The 24,730-nt window shown below is 37.9% G+C and overlaps 1 protein-coding gene across 1 annotated transcript; it reads left to right on the forward strand.

Annotated features, from left to right (window-relative positions):
- The first annotated feature begins 1,410 nt into the window (after positions 1 to 1,410).
- On the forward strand, positions 1,411 to 21,870 carry LOC125882776 (tetraspanin-8-like). The gene is made up of 9 exons (XM_049566630.1): positions 1,411 to 1,571; positions 6,059 to 6,115; positions 9,903 to 10,022; positions 10,149 to 10,223; positions 11,209 to 11,304; positions 15,119 to 15,244; positions 16,359 to 16,391; positions 16,482 to 16,565; positions 19,020 to 21,870. The coding sequence occupies exons 1-9, from the start codon at positions 1,512 to 1,514 to the stop codon at positions 19,110 to 19,112; spliced, it is 744 nt and encodes a 247-aa protein (XP_049422587.1). The 5' UTR covers positions 1,411 to 1,511; the 3' UTR covers positions 19,113 to 21,870.
- Positions 21,871 to 24,730: the final 2,860 nt, after the last annotated feature.

A 24,730-nucleotide genomic window follows, 5' to 3' on the forward strand; every position in this document is an offset into this window, starting at 1 on the left:
TCATGGTGGTCACTTCCTGTCGACGTTACAGATCAGAAGCACAGAGAGTTGTTGACTAGAGATGATACACCGTCTCATGGTGGTCACTTCCTGTCAACCAGAGGGTTTTTACAACGTTACAGAACGGAGCGTTGACAGCAGCTGTTTGTTTCAATTGATCACATCACAAATCTTTGGTCTGAACTGAACTTTAAATGCACCTCGGGGAGGCCTGTAGAGGAGCTGAGAGTAAAGAAACACAGCTGCATCCAAAACTCTTCATCACATCTGTTTCTCACATCCTCAGTGGGAGGAGCTAAGACACATTAGCATAACGAAAGCAGCAGAATTCTGATCACAGGTTTCACGTCCTCCACATTTATCTCCTCAACTTCGGCTGCTAACCACACGACTGCTCTGGTTCTGAAGGGAAATCTCATCAAATGGGAAACTTGTGTGTGGAAATTTACGAGTGAGACTGATCACCAAATGTGGAATAACCCACGCTGAAAATAGTCCCCAACAAACACACTGTTTCCTCCTGTTTGTTTGATTACAAAAAAAGTTCTCAGACTAAATGTATGTTTGTTTATTTCTGGAAAGTAAAAAGAGACAATGAACCAAAGTTTGTTTTGGCTGTTTGATGGGATTTGTACCAAAAAGGAAATGTATATAATATGGGCAGCCTGATCTTCTAAAGCCATCTGTGAACTTCCTGTCCGTCTGTCAAAAACCTTCTCCTGTTTCTAACATCTCTCCGACCAGATCATCCACACAGATAATCTGCAGCGTTCTCACTTTGTTCAAAACTCTGAGTTTTTGGACTAAACATCCTGCAAAGACGTACAAAATAAGACTCCTGCCTTCTTGTCAGCTACAGGACAATCATAGTGTGTTTTTAAAAAGAATGTAAATGTCTTAAAAAAGTCTTTCCTTCAGTCTTATTATGCCACATGTGAGTGCTGTAAATAAACTGTTTGTATAAATTCATCTTTTGTCGTCTTTTCTTTTTTGGCCGAGACTTCTCTTTAAACAAACAAGAAAAACATTTCTTCAAGAACCTTTTAAAAATAAAATCCATCACTTCAGATGCTTTAATGACACTTTTTAAGTTTTAAATTACTTTAAGTTAAAATAAAATAAATTATTAATCATTCTTTTGTCTTTTTTGTCGAGACTCCTCGTTAGATAAAATATAAAAACACATTTTCACTTTCTTTTTGTCTACAAATAAAATGTATAATAATAATAATAATAATAATAATTATTATTATTATTATTAATGCATTTTTTTTCTGTGCAAAATGAGTTCCTGGAGTTTGTGTAATCTTGTGAAACCCGTAAAGCTGCAGCTGGTGTGTGTTTGAGGCTGCAGATCAGCTCTGTGTGTCGCAGCTCTGTGTTCCCCCTTATTGACTCTGCAGGCAGTTTTTATCACAGCACACACTCCTGCACATCATCACACACACCGTGTAATCGTGCATGCACACACAGCTTCACCCTCACCTCTGAGAGCCACCAAAAACCTCAAGATGGGAAAAATCAACGGATGCCTCAAATGTCTCTTTATCTTCTTCAATGTGGTGTTTGCAGTAAGTAAAAACTCTTTTCTGATCATTTCTGAGCTCATTTTCTATTTTACTTCAGTTTTGGTGAATTATTTCTTATTGATCATTTTTCTGTCTTTTTACTTTTGTATTTGCGTTTGGAGAAAAAGATTTAAAAAGAAAAAAGGCTGGAAGGAGAAATCCACCAAAAGAAAGAAAAGTTGCGCAATTTATTTATATATTTATTTTTTGCTGTACTCTTTTGTAATTTAGGCATTAATTGTTTCTGTTCAAAAACAAAGAGAGCGTCATGTTTAAGTTAAAAGATGGGAAAAAAAGTTTATTTGCATTTACTTAAAAAAGGAGACGGGAAAAAATTGTGATGCTAAAAAAACCAAGATAAAAGAAGAAAAGATGCAGATTTATTACAGAAAATGAAAAATAGATTATTTAGAGCTGATTTGGTTCATTATCAAAAAGTTTTACACTTTTAAAAGAAGTTTGTGTTTATTAAAAAAAAACATTGAAATTCATCAGATGTTTAAAATTAAATATATAACTGACATAATATAAAATATAATATATAACCAATGAAGACTTAATTAAAGGTGTGAAAGGGTTTTGTTTTATGACTCATGTTCAGTAAACAGTCACTTCCAAGAAAGGAAAAAAAAACCCAAGCAGAAGAAAGAGAGGGAAAGCCAGAGACAAATCTGTGCAGCACAGACCCAGAGTCATGTTTCAGCCTGGCCCCCCCGACCCCCTCCTCTTCCTCTGATGAAGGGCTGTTTCACAGACACTCCGAGCGCTGGTGAAAAAAAGGTATATAAAGAGGGCGGAGTTTAAAGAGGCTGTTTTCAGTTTGAGGGGTACTCGGTGTTCTTTTTGTTTTCTGCCTGAAACAAATTGACCACTCCAACAAAAATATTTAAAATATTAAATTTGTGCAGGAGTGAAAACTAAAAGTGCATCAAGAGTAAAAAACGCTGACTTGCATTAAAAAGCTTTTTTTAATAAAAGCTTTTTTCTCCTCTGGGATGCCTCTTCTCTTCTTCAAGGACCCACATGAGCTTCAGTCTCCAGTCACTGCCTCATTGTTACTGCCTGTTTGACTTCAGATCACACTGAGCTGCTTCACACATTAATCACATTAGAATATAATGAAACATGAAAACAACCCGAGCTGTCTGTGAAGCTCAAACTGTTTCCAGAGGGTTATAGAGTTGGTGAGTGTGTGTGTGCAGGAGCCCTCAGCTCAGATCACCCACTGTGACGCACACACAGTGCTCAGTCTGTGGAACTCTGTCTCCCTCTGGTGTCTCACAGCAGGAACTGCAGACACTGGACCAGGACACTGAGCTCAGCTGTTCACAGGTCTCAGGTATCAGACCTGGATCATTGCTCAGTGGAAAAAAGAGTCAGATCAGTTTCAAACAACTTCACTAATCTCACCAGGCGGGGGCGGGAATATAGACAGTGCAGGCCGTGTGGTTGCACTGGGGCCTTTGAGGTGGGGGCCCATAGAGAGACTGGGCCCTCTACCTATGTGTTGGGTGGAGAAAAGAGGAGAGGAACTCTCACTGAATTAAAAACAACAAAATTAGATGCTCATCCTGTAGCCTGACTATAAATCAACTATTAAACTTGTTAAATTAAATTAATGATTTCTTCTTTTCTTTATATATATATATATATACATATACATATATATATACAGTATATATATATATATACACACACATATATGTATCTGGAGGCTCAGATGAAGTTTTAGAGTCCTCACATCACTTGCAGAGATCCAAGGGGAGAGGAGGTAGCAACACAACTCCACCTAATGGAGGCTAAAAAGTTGTTTGGAAAAACCTCATTTGAACTCTGTTTTTAGCCTCATTGTAGCCTGTAGCTCTGACTGCCTCTCTGGGCACCGCGCTCACGCGACGTTTTTCCAAACAACTTTTTATGTCGGGGCTTCAGGACACTTGGATCACTACGGACGAGCAGTATGGAGATATTTTGTGGTTTCAATGATGTGTTTTTGGACGTTTGAATCTGGGGCGCCGTCAGCCTCCATTAGGTGGAGTTGTGTTGCTACCTCCTCTCCCCTTGGATCTCTGCAAGTGATGTGAGGACTCTAAAACTTCACCTGAGCCTCCCTCGGCATATGGGTGAGTAGATAATGGCTGAATTTTCATTTTTGGGTGCACTATCCCTTTAAGTCTCTGATCATGTGACCAGACAATAGCGTGCACTGGGGCCCATCGTAAAGACTTCACGCCACTGCCACCAGGAGCAGTTTGTCTGAACAGACAGACTTTAACATACAGTAACATGTAGACACATAAATATGAGTCATAAATTAAAAATGAAAATATGCCAAGGAGTTCAGTCGAATAAAGGAATCTAGAGATAATTTTAAAAGAAGTTTATAGATTGATTTCCAATAATAGAGATAAAAAAAAATGTCCTGAGGGCAGCAGAGAAAATTCACCTGCACGAACATGTTGTCCAGAAGAAGCTAAACACGTTCATGGAGATCATGTTATCCAATATTGGTTTTGACCAAACCGTCATTTGTGTTGTTCCAGACATTTTGGTAGGATTTGGCACTTGATTTGTTTCACCGTTACTGTAGTAAAGTAGACATTAGATTACCTACTTAGCCTTTCATTCTTTTGCTCCTATGAAATATTCCCACAGTTATTTGTCAGTATTAAACAAAAATTATTTAAAGTTACAATAACAAAGATCTCTGTTTGGTTCTCTGTGGCGACACCTGTGGCGACCTGCAGTAACTGCAGTGTGTATCGGCAGACTCATTTGTTTTTAAGTTGTGTTCACACCAGGCGCGAATATGAAGCAATATGCACAAGTGGATTACACGTAAAGTCAACATGAAGACAAGATTGGATGCAAATTCCCGCCGGGTGGTGCGATAGACGTGAGTAGCAAGATTTCGCATCATAAGCAAGAGTTAAAAATCTGAACTTCAATGATCGATTTGCGCTGCAATAACCAATCAGCATTGAGATCCTCCGGGGACGTATGACACCGGCGGAAGTTAATTCTTTAGAAAAATGGAGAAGCTGATGGTGTCAGTCTGTGGCAACCCCGAGCTGTATGACATCACTTCCTGCTTTCATAGCAACAGGAATAAAAAGGAGCTCAGTCAGAGGAGAGTGAGTTTGTCTGTCGCTTGATTCCAGCTGCCGTACTCGCAAGATGACAGGCAGGAAAATGGTGATTGATGGAAGCCCCTCCTCTCGCATACACACACCCACATGACGCGAGTCAGCACAAAATATTTTAGCATTCAAACTCACACGAACATGAAACTTCGTATCACATCTGGTGTGAACACAACAGAAGGGGATGAAAACATGCAGCATTGTTTTGAGCCTGCAGATCAATGTTAATAATGTAGATGTTCCAGAGCATCTATCTTTCAGGGTGCGACGACTACGCCCCGAGAGTTCAGCTTTGTATTCCACAAAGCAGCAGGGTGTCATGTGATGAGGAACAACCACAGAAAACAAAACAGATCCTTGTGATTATTACTGGTATTTTATGGTGACATCTTTTTTTTTTTTTTATTTTTTTTTTTTAAATTTACCTTACTGTGCTGAAAGGCGTAATAGGCCACCTGATGTCTACTTAATCTACTTCATCACAATTACTGTTAAACAAATCAAGTAAAATCAATATAAATAAATGTTTACGTATTTGACCAGTTTTAAACTTTTATTACATTGTGTTCCTTCGTGAATCCAGGACGACCAAACGATCCAAACCCAGACTCCATTATGCGACCTCGTCTGATTTCTTAGATTAGATTTTTTAGTTTTGAACAACCTCTTTTCAGGATTTGATCAGATTGTGTGTGACCAGCTGCGACCTGCTGCTATGAAACACCCGTACAACACTAACATGGATCTGAATACTTGGATGAAACGAGTATCCAGCACAAATAATGTACTTTTTATGAGCACGAGTAAGATGTGTCAATGTCCATACTCTTGATAAAGGACCATCGTCGTCTGGCTCACTGAAAAACAATCTGGAACTAAAATCCGAGATTGTTCTGCAAATGGTTTTCCAACAACAATAAAATAAAATAAAATCGTAGATAACATCTTCTGAGCGACCCATATCGATTTCAGGCTTAAAATAACAGCTTCCTATTTGGCCACACCCACTCTTGATTCAGACCACACCCATTCCCGACGTAAACTCCACCCACTCCGAGTACAGATACAGATGATTCAGTTGGTTGAACAGATACAGATGATGATGTACTCGCTGAGCCCCAGTGTGTATTAACATATTAAATGTAATGTATGTGATACTGCTGGAAAATAAAGTCATGAAGGTTTGACAAACAGTGTGAATTGGTAAATATCAAATATTTATATCAGTGTATTTTATTTCTTTTAATTCCATTGATTTTTCTTTTTTAAGAATCAATATTTTGTTGGCACACTTCAGCCTTTTATTGTGGTAAAACTCTAACTCTAACTAATGTGATGTGTCCTCAGATCATCGGATGCCTGATGGTGTTCGGGGCGGTGAAGGCCAGCGCCTACAGCCACCAGGTAAACAACAACAACAAAAACACAGCAACAAGTCAATCTGATTCATGTGTCACGTTTTAGAGTCAAAATGCAGAAAACCAAACCTGTGCTTTTTTGGCCTAAATGTAAGGAAATAAACTCTAAATAGAAATGTTCATAGTATGATTCATAGTAAGGTTATTGTGAGAAAGAGCCAGGGTGACTCCACCCCTTGGGTTGTGGACGACCGATTTAAAGCCTTGGGTTCAGCATTTGGGCCGTCGTCATCTTGTTTTTTGGAGCCAGGAGTGACCATGTTTGGACAGGAGGGGTGAATCTCTATCCTCATCGATCAACCTGTTCTCATTCCAAAGTCTTCAATACACCAACAAAACCAGGCATCCTTTCACAGTGGTATGTTCTGCAGTGGGGCGATGCAACAGGACAACAACATAATTCAAAGACCTGGAAAGTCCCTGTATGACGAGCAGGAGTGGTGATGGATGGGTCCAACAAACAGACTTTGACCCAGGAGCTGTGTGTTCGCTCCTTCTGTCAATGTTGAGCCAAACTACAATGGGTTTTTTCTGAACCCAACCAAGTGCGTTAGTTGCACAGTGAAATAAATACGCAATGTTTTACTGAAGTTTTTCTGAAAGACACTGTTTCCATCTGTTCAGCAGACATTTACTGTGAAAATGGAAACATATTTTGAAAAGACACAATGCATGTAACAAGCATCGATTGAGACGCCGTCCATTAGGGCCGTGCACAGGCTAATAGAGGAGCAGGGGCTCAAAGGCAGAAAAGGGCACTGGGTCTAGCTCAATACAGTATGTATTATAAATTGATAAAGTAGGCTACTAGTCATAAATAGCTAGCTAACAACCTAGCTGCATAGCCTAGTATGTAGCTTTTAAAATCTGTGTGCAAAGAAATTATCACCAACAGATTAGTTTAAAGGGCCAGTCAGCGGTTTCCGGCGTCATCTAGTGGTGAAAATAAAATGCTCTTAATATAATGTTAATATAATGTTGTTTTTTGTGGGAACTAAATAAAATATTCATAAGTATAATAAAATAGTGCATAATACATCAGAAGGGATCATTTCTGTATTCTCTTTTATCTTCGAATGAGTCGTTTTATATACCAAGAAGCACGGGTCGAATTTCCTGGCTGCCGCCATGTTGTTCCAGAACCCCTATTGAAACCCTATGGGAACAGTTGCAATACACTGGTTGACCAGCAGATGCCGCCAGAATCTGCTGACTTGCCCTTTAATATAATTCATGTCATGATTTGGAAAACATCCTAGAAATTAGACACAATTCTAAGAAGCTATAAAACACTTTTTTAATTTATTTTTTAAATTTGGTTTAAGATAAAGATTTTAACATTTAACATTCCTTTGTCTCTCCCCTCCCTCCAAAACTACTGAAAATATTATTGGTGTAAGATTTAAACATTTAACGTCACTCTCACGACTTACAAGTCCACAAACAAACAAACAAAAAAACGACCTACAGAATAAGGGCACTTTTCTATGCAAGGCAAAAAGGGCAGGGGCTCAAGCACCCTTTGAGACCACCTACAGTAGCACGTCATGTGTTGACGTCTAGGTCCACCAGGCGGCGGTGTTTGACGAGTTGGGATGAGAACTGGTTGTTAAGACATGGCACTGGGGTATGACGATGTCAAACTACGCTCAGTTCTGTTGCATGTCAGGAAAACATGAATATGAGTCAAATTGCAAATGCTGCCAACAGAAGCTAAACCGGACATGGGGTCGTTTATCTACCATGTTATGAAATCGTGAGTGTGTGCTGTGATCTGCCACAGATATTCCCTCAGTCATTATCTTTACTGGACTGAATGGACGCTGACGCTGCCAGAAATACGTTAACAGCTTCCTGTTACGGGATGTGTGTTGGCAGAACGAGCGGCAGATTTACTGTAACGTGACTCAGAGTAGAACAACTAAATCAAAATCAGATGTGAACAATTAAGTCAATCATGTTTGAGTTGTTGGGGGGGGGGGGGTTACAGGGTTTGTTGATCACTCTTAAACACTTGGGGGATTTCTGTTTCATGGCAGCATTTAGAGAACCTTGCACAACCCCTCACAGCAGGCAGAGTAAATACTGTGTAGGCTCTGACTTGGTCATGGCACAAAGTTAATGTCAGTGAGGCTTTGCATGAAAACAAAAGCAGCTGGTTTGTGAAAAATCAAAGCTGACTTTGTTTCTCATGTATAATCCTGGACACTGCACACATCTGAAAACACATCGTACCTGTTTAGAAATGTTTCGAACAAGCTGAGGTGAAGGACTCACAGTGTTTACAAGGATGCAGGGCAGCTGCCAAGACGTAGTGGAGGTTTTCATTTCTTTTCCTAATGAAGAGCAGATGCAGCCTGGAGGAGTTTTTCCACTCGCACAGTCGACTTCCTCGACAACAGAAAAACAGGACGGTGCTGACAATGTTATCAGATCAGAAACACTCAAGGCTTCACAGGGGAGCCAAAAAAACTCTCTCTCTTTGTGGCCTTTGTTTTCAACTAATCAAATTCACTTTCTATTTCTGTCGAGCATTTTCCACAACACCATCATCAGTTTGTGATGGATTTTTCCCGCATTCTAATGCCCATTTTGAACTTGTTAATGGGCTGAAACTTGATCCCGTATGGTCCTTTATACAGTATCAGGTGCTACGAGAGATGATGTTTCTATCTGGAAATTACATTTGAAAAAACTGGAGTCCTCTTTTTGCACGTTAGAAGACTGTGTGATGTTTGGTTAAAACATTAAAGGGGATTTTTATGGATATTCTGTATTTTTCTTGTTGCCAAATCCCATGAAAGTATGATTAGATTGGTCCTCTTCTTTGTAAATATCATCCAGTCAAAAATTAGTTATGGCAGAGACTTTGAGAAAAACATACTACATCTGTCCGACCTCCACAGTCTTACATTGTTACCTGCTAATTTAAGATTACAGGTGCAGACACACCAAACCCACATCAAAGAACTAGCGGCGACAAAAGCCAACTGTTGCGTTGCCAACTGACGCTCATCGACGGCCCGACTTTGGTCGACAGCTGACCGTCGGCTTGGTGTGTCAGGGCCTTAAAGGAGCAGTGTGTGGATTTAGTGCCATCTAGAGGTGAGGACTGCAGATTGCAGCCAGCTGAAACTTCTCCTGAGTGCAAAGCATGAACTTCTGGTTAGAATTCCCTCAGTGTTCACTGTTCAGGAGGTTTTAGGCGGCAGACGAATGATCTGCGGAAGGTGTCCTCCTCTCCAAAACAAACAGACCAGGTGATTTAAACTGGTGGAAATACCGTTGTCAGATGGTTCAAATACAGCTGGGAAATGGGGCGACCGATAAGAAAAACATGCAGGATTGGTTGCTCCAACGTCTATAAGCAATGGCTCTTTGTTTAAAAAGCTAAAAACAAAGAAAAGAAAGCTGATGGATATTTAGAATTAACAAGAGATTAATTTCTTCTCTGTGGCAGTAAACAAAAGATACGGACCATTGTTAACTGCGTGTTTTATTCCAACGTTAATGAAACTTAACTTCCAAGGAAGATATCTATCTGTCTATAAAAATGACCAAGTGTTTCAGATTAAAGCCTTCCTGACTATATTTTCAACATGTACCAGGTTATAGAGAAAATATATAAGATACGCAGAGTTACCTTTTTGGCATGGGATTTGTTGACAGCAAGAAAACAATTCCAGCCTTACTATTAAATCTGCTGTTGGAGAATACCTCTTTGCCTTAATCTAGGGTTTGTGTTGTGTCATTTTCCCATCATGGCGGAGCAGATGTCGTCGGTTGGGGCCCCGAGTCTGGGTTGGAGTTGGGTGTTTGCCATCGGCATCCTCGGCATCTCCTGCCTGGGAATCTACGCAGGATGCTCCGAGAAAGACTTGGCCCTCAAAATAGTACGTACAGGATGTCAAACGGAGGAAGAACTCATGATCATATCTGTTTTTTGGTTCCTTTATTAAGCAATCAAAGCATTCGATTTACAAAACAAGATGTACCTTTGAATATTGTGCCATGTACAGTTTGCAGGCTTCATGGGCCTTGGAATGATCATCATGCTGATCTTCGGCATCATCATCGCTGTCACAAGAAACAAGGTCATTTATCTACCACTCTATTAATCTCTCTATCTCGACACTGACATGAATTCTCTCTGCATCTATTATGTTATAATTCACTCTAATAAATCTATCTCCACTCTGAGTTAACGCAAAGAAAACTATCGAGTTCTTTGTTATTTAATTAAGGAGCAGTGATTAAGGGCATCATCTTAGGGACAGAATCTATCTCGGCCTACTTCATGCTAACTTTCTCTCTATCAGCCTTGATGCTAATGTTATCACTATTTAACTTAATGCTAACATTTTTTGTCTCTATCTACCTTGATGCTAACATTATCACTATTTACCTTGATGCTAACGTTATCACTATCTACCTTGATGCTGAAGTTCTCGCTATCTACCTGACGCTAACGTTATCACTATCTACCTTGTTGCTAACATTATAACTATCTACCTTGATGCTAACGTTATCACTATTTACCTTGATGCTAATGTTATCACTATCTACCTTGATGCTAACATTATCACTATTTACCATGATGCTAACGTTAACACTGTTTACCTTGATGCTAACGTCATCACTATCTACCTTGATGCTAGCATTTTTTTATCTGATATTCTCTCTAACTTGGTGCTAGCATTTTGTCCTTCGACCTGAATGTTAACACTCTCACTATCAATCTTGTTGCTAAAGTTTGCGTTATCAACCTGATGTCAACATTTTCTCGATCCACCTCCATGCTGCCATTTCTTTCTTTACCTGTTTATCCACCTTGATGCTTACACACTCTACATTTCTTCGTCTGCCTAGATGCTAACAGTCCTCTATCTTAATGCTAATGTTTTCTCGATCAACCGTAATGTTTGATCCTTTTTTTCTATCGTGATGCTAGTTCCTGTTTACTCTTTACCAGTCTACTAATTGTTTCTGTGCATGCTAACATATCCTCTGTCTCTGAATGCTAATGGTGTCCTCTCTCATCTATCTGCCATGATGCTAATGTTCTTTCTTCTCTTGCAGATCAAAGCGAGCTTTGACACTGCCTCCGCTGAGTTGTCTAAGCCTTTTATGGAAGACCCTGAAATGAGACTGATGCTTGAAGGACTACAGCAATCTGTAAGATTCTCTGTGTACTATGTATAAAACCCATTCCAGTAAAATCCAGCCTGGCTGAACGCCGCTTCTTGAAGGCTCTTCTCGTGTGAACAGTGGGCGTCAATGTAACATTATATAAAATGACCATATCACAAACGTCGGATATGAAGTATACATCGACTATTAGGTTGTTTCCTGCTCCAGTCTGAGACGAGCTGAGTGCTTCAGAATTAAACCAGTCGTTCCACTTCAATTAATTTTATTATGACAATTATTGGATAATAATTATATTATAAGTTTTTTTATTTTATTGTAACAGTACTCAGTTTATTATAATTTAAGTATTTTCGTGAACTTTGTTGTAACAGTAGTTTAACTTAAATATAACAGTACTTTATTTAACTTTGTTATAACAGAACTTTATTTAACGTTGTTATAACAGAACTGTATTTAACTTCATCATAACAGAACTGTATTTATCTTTATCATAACAGAACTTTATTCAACTTTATCAAAACAGCACTGTATTTAACTTTATCATAACAGAGCTTTATTTAACTTTATCGAAACAGAACTTTATTTAACTTTGTTATAACAGAACTTTATTTAACTTTATCAAAACAGTACTTTATTTAACTTTGTTATAACAGAACTGTATTTAACTTTATCATAACAGAACTGTATTTATCTTTATCAGAACTGTATTTAAATTTATCATAACAGAACTTTATTTAACTTTATCAAAACAGTACTTTATTTAACTTTGTTACAACAGCACTTTATTTAACTTTATCAAAACAGTACTTTATTTAACTTTGTTATAACATAACTGTATTTAACTTTATCAAAACAGAACTGTATTTAACTTTATCAAAACAGTACTTTATTTAACTTTGTTATAACAGAACTTTATTTAACTTTGTTATAACAGAACTGTATTTAACTTCATCATAACAGAACTGTATTTATCTTTATCATAACAGAACTTTATTCAACTTTATCAAAACAGAACTTTAACTTTATCAAAACAGTACTTTATTTAACTTTGTTATAAGAGAACTGTATTTAACTTTATCAAAACAGTACTTTATTTAACTTTGTTATAACAGAACTTTATTTAACTTTATCAAAACAGTACTTTATTTAACTTTGTTATAACAGAACTTTATTTAACTTTGTTATAACAGAACTGTATTTATCTTTATCATAACAGAACTTTATTTAACTTTATCATAACAGAACTGTATTTATCTTTATCATAACAGAACTTTATTTAACTTTATCAAATCAGCACTGTATTTAACTTTATCATAACAGAGCTTTATTTAACTTTATCGAAACAGAACTTTATTTAACTTTATCAAAACAGTACTTTATTTAACTTTGTTATAACAGAACTTTATTTAACTTTGTTATAACAGAACTGTATTTAACTTTATCATAACAGAACTGTATTTATCTTTATCATAACAGAACTTTATTTAACTTTATCAAAACAGCACTTTATTTAACTTAATCAAAACAGTACTTTATTTAACTTTGTTATAACAGAACTTTATTTAACTTTATCAAAACAGTACTTTATTTAACTTTGTTATAACAGAACTTTATTTAACTTCGTTATAACAGAACTGTATTTAACTTCATCATAACAGAACTGTATTTATCTTTATCATAACAGAACTTTATTCAACTTTATCAAAACAGCACTGTATTTAACTTTATCATAACAGAGCTTTATTTAACTTTATCGAAACAGAACTTTATTTAACTTTGTTATAACAGAACTTTATTTAACTTTATCAAAACAGTACTTTATTTAACTTTGTTATAACAGAACTTTATTTAACTTCGTTATAACAGAACTGTATTTAACTTTATCATAACAGAACTGTATTTATCTTTATCATAACAGAACTGTATTTATCTTTATCATAACAGAACTTTATTTAACTTTATCAAAACAGTACTTTATTTAACTTTGTTACAACAGAACTTTATTTAACTTTATCAAAACAGCACTTTATTTAACTTTATCAAAACAGTACTTTATTTAACTTTGTTATAACAGAACTGTATTTATCTTTATCATAACAGAACTTTATTTAACTTTATCAAAACAGCACTTTATTTAATTTTGTCAAAACAGTACTTTATTTAACTTTGTTATAACAGAACTGTATTTAACTTTATCATAACAGAACTGTATTTATCTTTATCATAACAGAACTTTATTTAACTTGATCAAAACAGTACTTTATTTAACTTTGTTATAACAGAACTGTATTTAACTTTATCAAAACAGAACTTTATTTAACTTTGTTATAACAGAACTGTATTTAACTTTATGTAACTTTATCATAACAGAACTTTATTTAACTTTATCAAAACAGTACTTTATTTATCTTTGTTACAACAGAACTTCATTTAACTTTATCAAAACAGAACTTTATTTAACTTTATCATAACAGTGCTTTATTTAACTTTGTTATAAGAGAACTGTATTTAACTTTATCAAAACAGTACTTTATTTAACTTTGTTATAACAGAACTGTATTTAACTTTATCATAACAGAGCTTTATTTAACTTTGTTATAACAGAACTGTATTTAACTTTATCAAAACAGTACTTTATTTAACTTTGTTATAACAGAACTGTATTTAACTTTATCATAACAGAGCTTTATTTAACTTTATCAAAACAGTACTTTATTTAACTTTGTTATAACAGAACTTTATTTAACTTAATCAAAACAGTACTTTATTTAACTTTGTTATAACAGTACTTTATTTAACTTTGTTATAACAGAACTGTATTTAACTTTATCAAAACAGTACTTTATTTAACTTTATCAAAAAAGTGCTTCATTCAACTTTATCATAACAGAACTTTATTTAACGTTATTGAAACAGAACTTTATTTAACTTTATCAAAACAGAACTTCATTCAACTTTATCAAAACAGAACTTGATTTAACTTTGTTATAATAGTACTTCATTTAACTTAATCAAAATAGAACTTTATTTAACTTAATCAAAATAATACCTTTATTTACCTATATTGTGACAGTAGTTATTCAGCTTCACTATAATAGTATTTAATTGAACTTTATTGTAAATGTAGTTTATTGATCTTTATTATATGACAGTAGCTTCTTAATTTAACTGTAATGTACCAGTAATTAATCTAGTTTAGTATTTTAGTAATCTACAGTAGTTTAGAGAAGATTTGGAAATATCAAGATATATATTGTGTATCACGATATAGCCTAAAAATATCACAATCTTACTCATAGAATATGTTTTCCAGCCCTAAATTGAATATATTTCTTGTGTTCCCTGATGATCTAAATAAGTCACTAAATTTTTCGCTTAATGCTTTTGAGAAATTAAGTTGCTAAGAAAGTCCGAAAAGTCGCCAAATCTAGCAAGAGAGTCGCCAAGTTGGACACTCTGGCAGATGTTAGAGGAGGGTGTCTCTCTTAAGCATACAGGAAACCTTCATATCATCATGTTTTACACCATAAAACTTGTACTGATGATTACTGTACAGTCACGATAATAATCACTATTTTGCTCAGAAATAAAACGTCCCCAGGGAGGTTCAACAGTTCCCATTATTTTTTTGCCCATCCATAATAATCTCTGCAGTTAGAGCAGAGCTAACCCATGTGTTATTCCAAAAGGTTTTAATTTATGCTCAATACTTTGGTGTTACTATTTCTTGGTTTATCTTCAGATCTCTCTGTGACCTACTGATATCCCACTATCTACTTCCTGTTCCTGTTGAAGGTCATTTCCACCTGTTGAAACGCACTCTCTTTTGTGGTTGCAGGCTTACTGCTGTGGAGTGGTGAGCTCCTCTGACTGGGGTGATAACATCCCCGACTCCTGCGAGTGCAAGTCTCAGTATGGAGTATATCCAGGATTTGGAGTATCTGGATGTAAACCCTTACCCCAGGTTGGTTTTTGTAAAATGAAACTGGAAGATCAGATCTAGGAGGTTCAGCAAGACTGTACTAATGTGCAAAAGTAAATGCCACTTTTTCATCACTAAATGTACCAAAAATCATGGACCTTGTGATGTCAGCTGTGCGTGGTTACAGGTGATACACGTGGATTGGATTGTTAATCGTAGGGTTGGTGATTTCCTGAAAACCCTGAAACACATTAGTAGCTCACAATATTCTGTTTTCATTCGTTTAAGGATCATTCTGATTTATAATAAAATAAATATTGTAATACCATGATGCCGTGAAACCGTGATATTTTCTGAGATGATTATCGTATCGTGAAAATCTCATACGATGAATTAAGGGTTTGGTATTCTTCGAACTAACTAGACTGTCAACATATCCTCATACAACACTTCATATGATATCTTTTGAATTAGCACCCCATGTACGACATTACATCCGTCATGTACAGTTACGTAATCAACATAAATTTTCAGAGGTTAGGTTCAGGCAGGTAAAGTTATTGTGGTTAGGTTTGTCCCACGGAGTTTCCCCAGGAGACCAGGGTTTGGAACCATGTGAACTTTGAGTCATACATTGTCACCATGTGTCTTTTCCCTAAACCTTACCAGAGTGACTTTAATTACCTAAACCTAACAACTGTAATTTTACATTAACTACCTAACTTAACATTAAGGATTTAACGTCATACATGGGGTGCTTATTCATAGGATATCATACAAACTGTTGTAAGAGGATATTTGACAGTTGACAGGCAGTTGAAGTTACTATGGTTAGGTTTTGGGAAAAGAAACGTGGTGAGGCTCCACCTTTAAATGACTCAAAGTTCGCACAGTTCTGAACCTGCCTCCTTATGGGCCGCTCAGGACCGCTTCATTATTTACTCTGATTAGTGCATTGGTCACGTGACCGCAGCCTTTCAGATGGGTTTTCCATGAATTCCTGGCCCATGATTATATGGGATATGTATGAAGTCTAAAAGTACTTCCACCTGTTTCGAACGCATTCTTTTTATTTTCTGGTACTTAACAGAAGATAACCACTGGACTGTCTCATTTCTCAATCTGACGACCATATTTTGCTGCTGTTTCCTTGCAGGGAGCCAGAGGGCCACAGCAGATCTATAGACAGGTATCCAACGAACTAATCACAACCCCATCTGATTCACCAGTCACTGATGTTTTCAGATAATGATCCCTTTCCCCATCTCTTCTTCTGCAGACCTGCGGTGATTTCATCTTTATGTGGTTGGACCTCATCTTCCGGGTCGCCATGGGCATCTGCTTTGGATTTGCTGTCACCGCAGTAAGCTCCACTGTTATTTCATTTAGGTTTCATCCTGTTCTGTCATCGCATCAGTCGCTTTTTGATGCATTTAGCAACGACGGTGCAGTGGTTTGTTCCCTAACTGGTTTTGGCCCAATCCCAGTACACCCCTGCCCCTGCCAACCCTCCATTTTGCGCGTTCAGGTCTTTGGGTAGGGTGTTCTGATTCATGTTGGGATGAAGAAATAGCTGGAAGTGTTCGGGCTACATGGCACTCATAATGGAGGTTTCTATAGAGGCACACTTCAAACTGAGTGTCATAATTTTGCTTAATTTGCTACAGCTTGGATGCCACAAAGTTGTTGTTTTTGCAAGCTACAAAAGTTTCTGTAGTTTCAGAGAGTACCACCTCCGATAAGGGACTTTTTGTCTTATGTGTTCAGAACTTAATTTAGACCCTGGTCCCTGCAGTCGAATTGCAAGGAGTGCCTCAAAAGGTTCCTGGGGAAAGTTCCTGTGATTGAAAAGGGGCTTTTGTGTAGTTAGGAGAAGCAGCAACAACAGGCTTACTTTACAGGTGACCACCCATGAATGAATGACGCCAATTGTTTATTGATTTAAAGAAACATTTAGGCTAGCAAATCTTGGATACAAAGATTCATATAAGTCCAAAAAAATGCATGCACAAAACTTAGTATAATGCCCCACAGACTAGCACCCCATGAATGACATTACATCCTTAACATGAAGTTCACACGGTTCCAAACACTGTTCTCCTGAGAAGAGTCCTGTGTTATGTGACCAGTCAACCAGCCCAACTTTCCTCCTTGCTAGTCCGCTTCCTTGTTTCCTCCCCTCAACGCATTGGTCACGTCCAAAATACGTAGCTTATGCACTAATTACTGGTGCACACATACATATGTACAAATTTTGGTGTGTTTCTTTTTGTAGAAAAAACATGTCAAACTTTACAAAGTAAAATACTAAACCCCTCACTCTTAGCTAATGCTAATGTAGCCACAGCGGGCCATATAACATAAACAGGGGCCTCAAAAGTGTTGGGTCATCATCTTCCATTAGGCTTCAGACTCAGTTCAGGATCAGGTTTGGTTACTTCTAAATGTAATTTTTCCCAGACGGCCACCAACTTTGTTAGACGTTGATATTTAGTTGAATTTAGGTTGTGATGTCAGATGGCCAGGACAGTGTCTAACTGCTGATGTCAACTCGATGTAAAATACTGACAACAGATGACGTGATATTTTGTTGGTTTTAAGTTGTGTTGTTTAGAAACCAAAATCCAACGTCTTCCAAACATCTCATGCCAACATCATTTTGTTTAAGAATAACGACACTTAGTCTTAAGTTATGGAGACCAAACCCAGCGTCTGCGCAACGTCATGATGTTAATATTCACACAATGTGACGTTCTGCTGTTGTTACACATTTCATCAACCTGATTTTAATTCTAAGCAACATTTAATGTCTGTCCGATGATAAGAGCTTAATGTCTCTCCGAGGTCATACTTGGTACATTCCCAGTCACAGTGAAGTGGAGCTCCAGTCCCAGCTGGACGAGGACATCTAACTGGCCTACTGTCCTTGTCCCAGTATACAAGCACGGGAGGGGAATCCATTTATTGAGCCAAGTATGTGCGACTCCTCTACGATAGGTGGAGATATGCCCCCTTTCAGCTTGTTAGTATTGGACCTTTTTCCTGTTGACCTATTACGTCACAGACCAAACAATGGACAAACAAGTTAGCTACGGTTAGCTAGCAGCTAACTGCTACCATGGTGGACAACTTTACAGCTCTGTACATTTGGTCCGTCCAAAAAGTCACGGCTCTGGATGTAGATTTCTCCATGTTGTTACCGGCTTCTTCTTCTCTTACACATTTAATGCTATTGGACTTGTGGGTCAAAGCCCGGGGCGGAAACTGTGGAGCATGCTCAGAGCGCCTCGGCCAGTTTGGGTCTGATTGACTGTATACATGCAGGAGTCACATGATCTGGGTGTGTTAGTCCCACTGTGACACATTCACTGCAGGACCATTTCACTCACACTGACATGTTTACAGGGGTTTTGTGTAGCCAGTGCTTTGGGTTAGCTTGGTTAGCTAACAGTCAGGAAACTCCTGTGTTTCTACATTAAGAAAGATCTCAGTAAAAAATAAAATAAAATCGAGATTCAATTTGGAAAAAAACACTTCTAGAACCAGCTCCCATTTTGAGCTGGTTAAGTGAAGAAAGTTTTAACTGGTCTCAGCTGCTGATGAAAAGAGATCAGAAAGCTCTACAACTCATTTAACCATTAAACTAACAAGATGCAGACAGTACACTGAAATGAAAACATCCTTACAGCAGCTGGTGGCCTCCACTCTGGGTTTAAATGCAGCAGTCATCTGCAGATAGTTTTCTTGTGTAGTGTCTTTCATGTCTGACAGCTGGTCTGCTGTATCTGTGTTTCTAACTGACTTCCTGTCCTCACAGTTGCTGGGCCTGCTGGTCTCCCTCCTGATGATCTATCAGATCAAACGTCACGATGGCTCCGGAGGATCTTCCATCGGCATGAAGAGCTACTAAAAGGAAGCCTCCACCCCTGACCCCTCCACTTTAACCTCTGCACTGTAACAGGAGGACTCATAGACTGTATCAAAGAAGTGCACAAAGCCATCAGCTCTAAAAAAGTGAAGCCGATGTGGAAGTCCCTTAAACTAGCATTCTTACTAATGGCCAGCAGGGGGTGACTCCAGTCATATTGTATAGAAGTCAATAAGAAAATGATCCTACCGCTCACTCACTAAACATTTTTGGATTGGGTGTATGATCTCAATTGCCAGATTCAAGTCTATGATCTACATTTTACAAGTTGCTACCACGGCGACCTGTCACTTGAACACATTCTTACCCCCAGACTGTCCCATATTGCCGCTTGGTCATTTTTTCAGATATTATTAACAGTTTTTTGGACATTTCATAAATATTTTTTCGGCCATTTTATATTTTTTAGGAATATTTTTTTTATTATTTTGTCGAAATTTAATTGACTTTTTCAGACGTTTTAATATTTTTTAGATGTTTTATTGATATTTTGTGACAAATTTTTTCGTACATTTTAATAATATTTTTCTAAACTTTGGTAAAATACTGTGCATTTACATACATTTTATTGTGCAACAAACGCCAGTGGTCAGGTTTAGAAAAAGATCATAATTTGGCTTAATATGAGAAGCGAACACCAGGCTCCTGGGTATGGCGTTTTAACCTGATGCCATCCTATGGCTTTAAAAACTGATGCCGTTATGCATAGCCAGGACATTATGTTATGTGTTATGAGTCTGATGCAGACGTCAATGACCAAGTGGCAGCATTTAAAGACTTCATAATTAGAGCGGGTTGGTCAAACAGAACAGGAGGCGTATAATGGTGCGTTCCAGGCAGGCTTTTGAACTCGTAAGTCACGACTTCAAGTCACGAGTTACGACTTTGTAGCGTTCCAGGAAAGTTACGGCAAACTGCCAGTTACTTCCTGTTTAACGTTGAACATGGCGAACCGTATGTTTGTGCTTCCCCAATATTTCTATCGCCAAAGGTGCCTGCTCCTTGCTCATTTGAGTGAAACGGAGGAGGAGAAACGACGCATAAGGTCACAGATGCTGTTATACTTTTTATTTTACGTTATCTGTGTGTTTGGAAACGTATTTTGTATTGATTATTCTTGCACTGGAAACCAGCTGTTAGAGCGGCTGCCAATAATGCGTTAACATTAGGGTTATTTTATGTCTATTTCTCACCATGTATCACCTGCATCAACACCGCATCCATAGGGCTGCCATTGTTATATAGAGGAGTAAGGTAATTGGTTTAGAGAGCTGTGTGACGTCAGAAAGCGTAACTGGGAGTGCATCGATCTGGTACGAGTTCACGGGTGGGAAGTTACAGGTTTGACTGCCATTCCAGTGCACTTTCACGGGTTACAGGTTGTGAAAACACGAGTTACGGGTTGCCTGGAACGCACCATAATTTAGATCCACCCCTCACTCCTCCATAGCTCCACCCTCTTGTCCAAATATGGTCACTTCTGGCTCCAAAAAACCAAGATGGTGATGTCTCAAGGCTGAAACAGTCGTCCACAAACCAACGGGTGGCGTCACGTTGGCTACATCCACTTCTTTCATACAGTCTCTGAGAGGACTCAGTGGTCAGTCCCTGACCTCTTCTTCTTTGCTTTTTTTTGTTTTCGTCATTTAGCCCCTCAGAGAGCGACAGGGTATGCAGGAGACAGATGGAGGGCATGGCACGCTGCAGAAAGAGTTCATTTGGGAGGAAAAGTGCTGCATCGCATTGTTTTTTACTTCCAGCTTTATATTGTAGAATTTATTGCTTTAATATCAGACATTTATTTTTTGTGAATCAGTATATACTCTTTGTGTCATTGATGGTATGCAGTATTATAGCAGTCTCGTGTAACAGAGACATATTGTACAAAAGAAGCAGCATTTAGCTTAAATGACTTAGTTACCTGTCAGCAGGCGTGTTTACTCTTCACTAACTGGCCTTTAAGTTCACGTGGAGGTGGATTCATGGGAGCTGCTAATTGTTGTGTCATGATAAATCTAATCCGAATCAGAATCCACACGGACAATAATATTTTAAACAGATTGGGAAACAAAACCTGCAGATTTGAGCAGTTTTTGTATTTCTGGCAACATCCTCAGACTTCCATCTTAATATTCGGGCATTTTATTTTGAAATGTAACTGTCAAAATTAAAGAAACGATTTAACCCTTTGTGCTTTTGGGATGTGGCCAGTAACATTATTTATGAAGGAACTGCCAACATAAAGTTACCATTAAAGATTTCAGAGTCTGCTCGGGTCAGAAGAACACTTAAGCTGCCAAGTGTGTGTGTGTGTGTTTGTGTGTGTGTAGCATGAGCTTACATATTTGCTGTGCATATACATATCTGTCTATGTGAAGTGCATCAGTCGTAAAAACAGAACACTCCACTCAACTCCTGCCGTGTAGTTGGAGACATCACCCCATGTGGCTTAATAACATCCTTATAAGTGACGTTGGGAACAAAACTTCCACCTGTGTTGGTGCACCTGTTCATGTGGAGGTTAATATAAGATTAGATCACTTAATTCATAGTGTGAGGATGTGACGACCCACACAGCAGCCCAGGGTTTCAATTCTCCCACTAACTGTGAACACATCACCACCATTAAATAAAAAAAGGGATCATGATTTAGATGGAAGACAAATATTGTAACAGGCACTGTTTTATTGTGAAATCTGCACTCTTATCATTTCAGAATAAACTCCAGAGACTGAATATACATCAGCTGTCGCTCCTCTTTGTTCCAGTGTGATTAGTATTTCTTTACTTTTGGCTTTGGGACATTACACACAGGGCTGAAGGGGATGAGTTTGACTCAGTGAGTTTGAAGGGTTGAGAAGTGTAAAGGAAAGTTTAAAGGAACGCTTCAACCCACAAATTATTTGTATATCCATTCGTCACCCTGTGGTGCCTTGAATTTGTGAAGAAAACCTTGTTTTTCTCTCACGCCTCCAAAGTGAACGAAAAAACAGTAAATTCTTGATGAACTGAAGTCACTGGGGTCCACGTTTAACAGCAGCTAAACTATATCAAACATCTGTTCACAAACTCTCACACAACTTGTGCAGAATAATCCAAGTCTCATTATCCAGTTGGATGATCAGCACTTCACAAACAGACACAACTTTGTACCAGGGAACAGAAAGTGAAACTATCTCTGCTCTCTTAGTTGGTTGGTTTCCAACATGTAAACAGTAAACAAACAAATTAGTCACACAGCGGTCAACAGACATAAAAAAGCAGGCCACTAAAGGCAGCATGAAAACTCAAAACAACATTTAATGATTTGATTTACATGTTCAAAAAGGAGCTGGAGGAAGTACAAACTTATTTATCCCCACCCCTTCTCCATATATTAATAATAGTCAGTGATGCAGCTCCCCATCAGTATAAAGCTAAATTAAACGGAATCAAATTAATCACCAATAATATCTGTCTTACAGCAAGAAAACTAAAATACTTACATACTAGTCCATACCCACTGAGTGCACAGGTGCCCACGTACAGTTTCACATGGTGTGTGTTTGGGATACAGGTCATAGGAAACTGCAGATTAAACAGTCAACTGAACCCATTAAGAAGAGCAATGTGTTCAGACAGAGTGTTTGAAAAACGTGGGACACACAGAATGACTATAAAAAAAAGAGGTGGCGACACGCCCATCTCAAAGAAAATTTCAGTTGGGTGCTGGAACAAAAAAGTCAAGTGAAGACGAAAAAGAAAAAGATGATCAGCACACCAAATAGAGCTCCCATTACTTTATAATTTTATTTTGACATTTGTGGTGTTTCGAGCACGCAGGCTCTTCCTCAGACTTGTTAACAGAGTACATATGGAAACGCCATTTTAAATACCCACAATCAATCAGTGCAATGCATTACAGCTGTACACAGAGTAGAAAACATCAGAAAAAAATATAAATAAAAGAAAAAACTGTGTGGAACTAACATCTATATAAAGGGTGACCTTCCATACATACATACATACTGTAACATCTAGTCCCTGAGTATAGTTATGTTTTTCTGTCTTTGTGCATTTTTGGTTACTTCCTGTTTTATTTTGTATTTTCCTCTCATTCCAGATCCTCACCTCCTGTCCTCCTGTGTTTCCTGCCTTGTGTGTTTACCTGCCCCGCCCTGATTAGTGTCACCTGTGTCTCATTATCCCACCTTCCCTTGTGTATTTAGTCTGTGTGCATCCCTTTGTCTCTGCCAGTTTGTCTTTTCAGTTCTCTGTAAGCGTCCCAGCCTTTTTCCCAGTGTTAGTCTCGTGAGTGTATGATCTAGTTCTGTTTTTTGGACCCTGCCTCTGCCTTAGCGTTTTTTGGATACCTCTGCCTTGTCTGACTGCCTTCCTGTGTACCGAACCTGCCTTATTCATTAAAGACTTTTGATTTGAACTGAACCTGAGTTGAGTCCTGCTCTTGAGTCCTATCAGTTCAACCTTAACACATACACAGAAAAGGACATACATGCAAAAAACATCCCCCCCACATAGAGACAACAACTCTCATCACATAATACTAGTATGTATAAAAAGCATTATGGCACAAACCTATGCAGGTTATCACACAAAAAAAGGTTATACATAATATTTACAAATTGTACACATTTACATAAACCTCAAATAGTTTGTACTCCCTAAAAGGGACTCAGGTAAGAAGCTGTCATACAGTACAGTCTATAAGGGCATTTCTTGTTAGGCACAAATATGTATACGTATAGGGAATAGAACCACCCAATGAAGCACCCAAACTGTCAAAGAGAACGATTTCATCAACATAAATAAATCTATACAAAGAGTGGAAGATTCACATGTGCTGGTCACCATGGACATTGAATCCCTTTACACCAATGTGCCATTTGCTGGGGGTCTCCTGGCTACTAAGTTGTTTCTGGACAACAGATGTGATTGCACTCCCACAACACAATGTATACTAGACCTTCTTCAGGAAATACTTAGCGCGAACTATTTTCTTCATGGTCATGATTTTTTTCTCCAGGTCTCGGGAGTTGCAGTGGGGTCCAAGATGTCTCCCAGCTTCGCCTCCTTGTGTGTGGGCTTCTTTGAACAAGAACTGATCCTCAATGTACAGCAGAATCCCTTCCTCACATACATCTCACATTGGAAGAGGTCTTTGGACGATGTATTTTTTATATGGACAGGCCCAGAGATGATGCTACAGGAGTTTCCTAACTTCATTAATTCTTAAAATGAACATCTTCAATTCACACTGTCATCTGACAACAATAAGATGAACTTTTTAGACATTTTGATTCTCAAGGAAAATAACAGTCTCAAAACGAACCTCTATCGAAAACCCACTGACAGAAACTCTTCATTACACAGGGATTCTTATCACCCTACTTTCTTTAAAAAGAACATTCCACTGTCTCAATTCAGCTTGAGGATTTTCAAACACAAACAAAAGAAAAATGATTCAGACAAAGAGGCTACAAGGAGAACTGGATCCACAACGCTTCATCTCATTTCTCTAATAAGTCACAAAATGTCTTCACACCACCAGACCTAAAAGAACAGACTGTGACTGTATGTGCAATTCAATATTCACTAGTATC

This window comes from Epinephelus fuscoguttatus, linkage group LG22, assembly GCF_011397635.1.
Source record: "Epinephelus fuscoguttatus linkage group LG22, E.fuscoguttatus.final_Chr_v1".
NCBI lineage: Eukaryota > Metazoa > Chordata > Actinopteri > Perciformes > Serranidae > Epinephelus > Epinephelus fuscoguttatus.

What these genes read in the sequence shown, in the direction of transcription:
- LOC125882776 (XM_049566630.1), top strand. Translation starts at nt 1,512, where the DNA reads ATGGGAAAAATCAACGGATGCCTCAAATGTCTCTTTATCTTCTTCAAT. An exon ending in TCGCTGTCACAAGAAACAAG is followed by an intron (nt 10,224 to 11,208) that starts GTCATTTATCTA and finishes CTTCTCTTGCAG; the next exon opens with ATCAAAGCGAGCTTTGACAC. An exon ending in CACAGCAGATCTATAGACAG is followed by an intron (nt 16,392 to 16,481) that starts GTATCCAACGAA and finishes CTTCTTCTGCAG; the next exon opens with ACCTGCGGTGATTTCATCTT.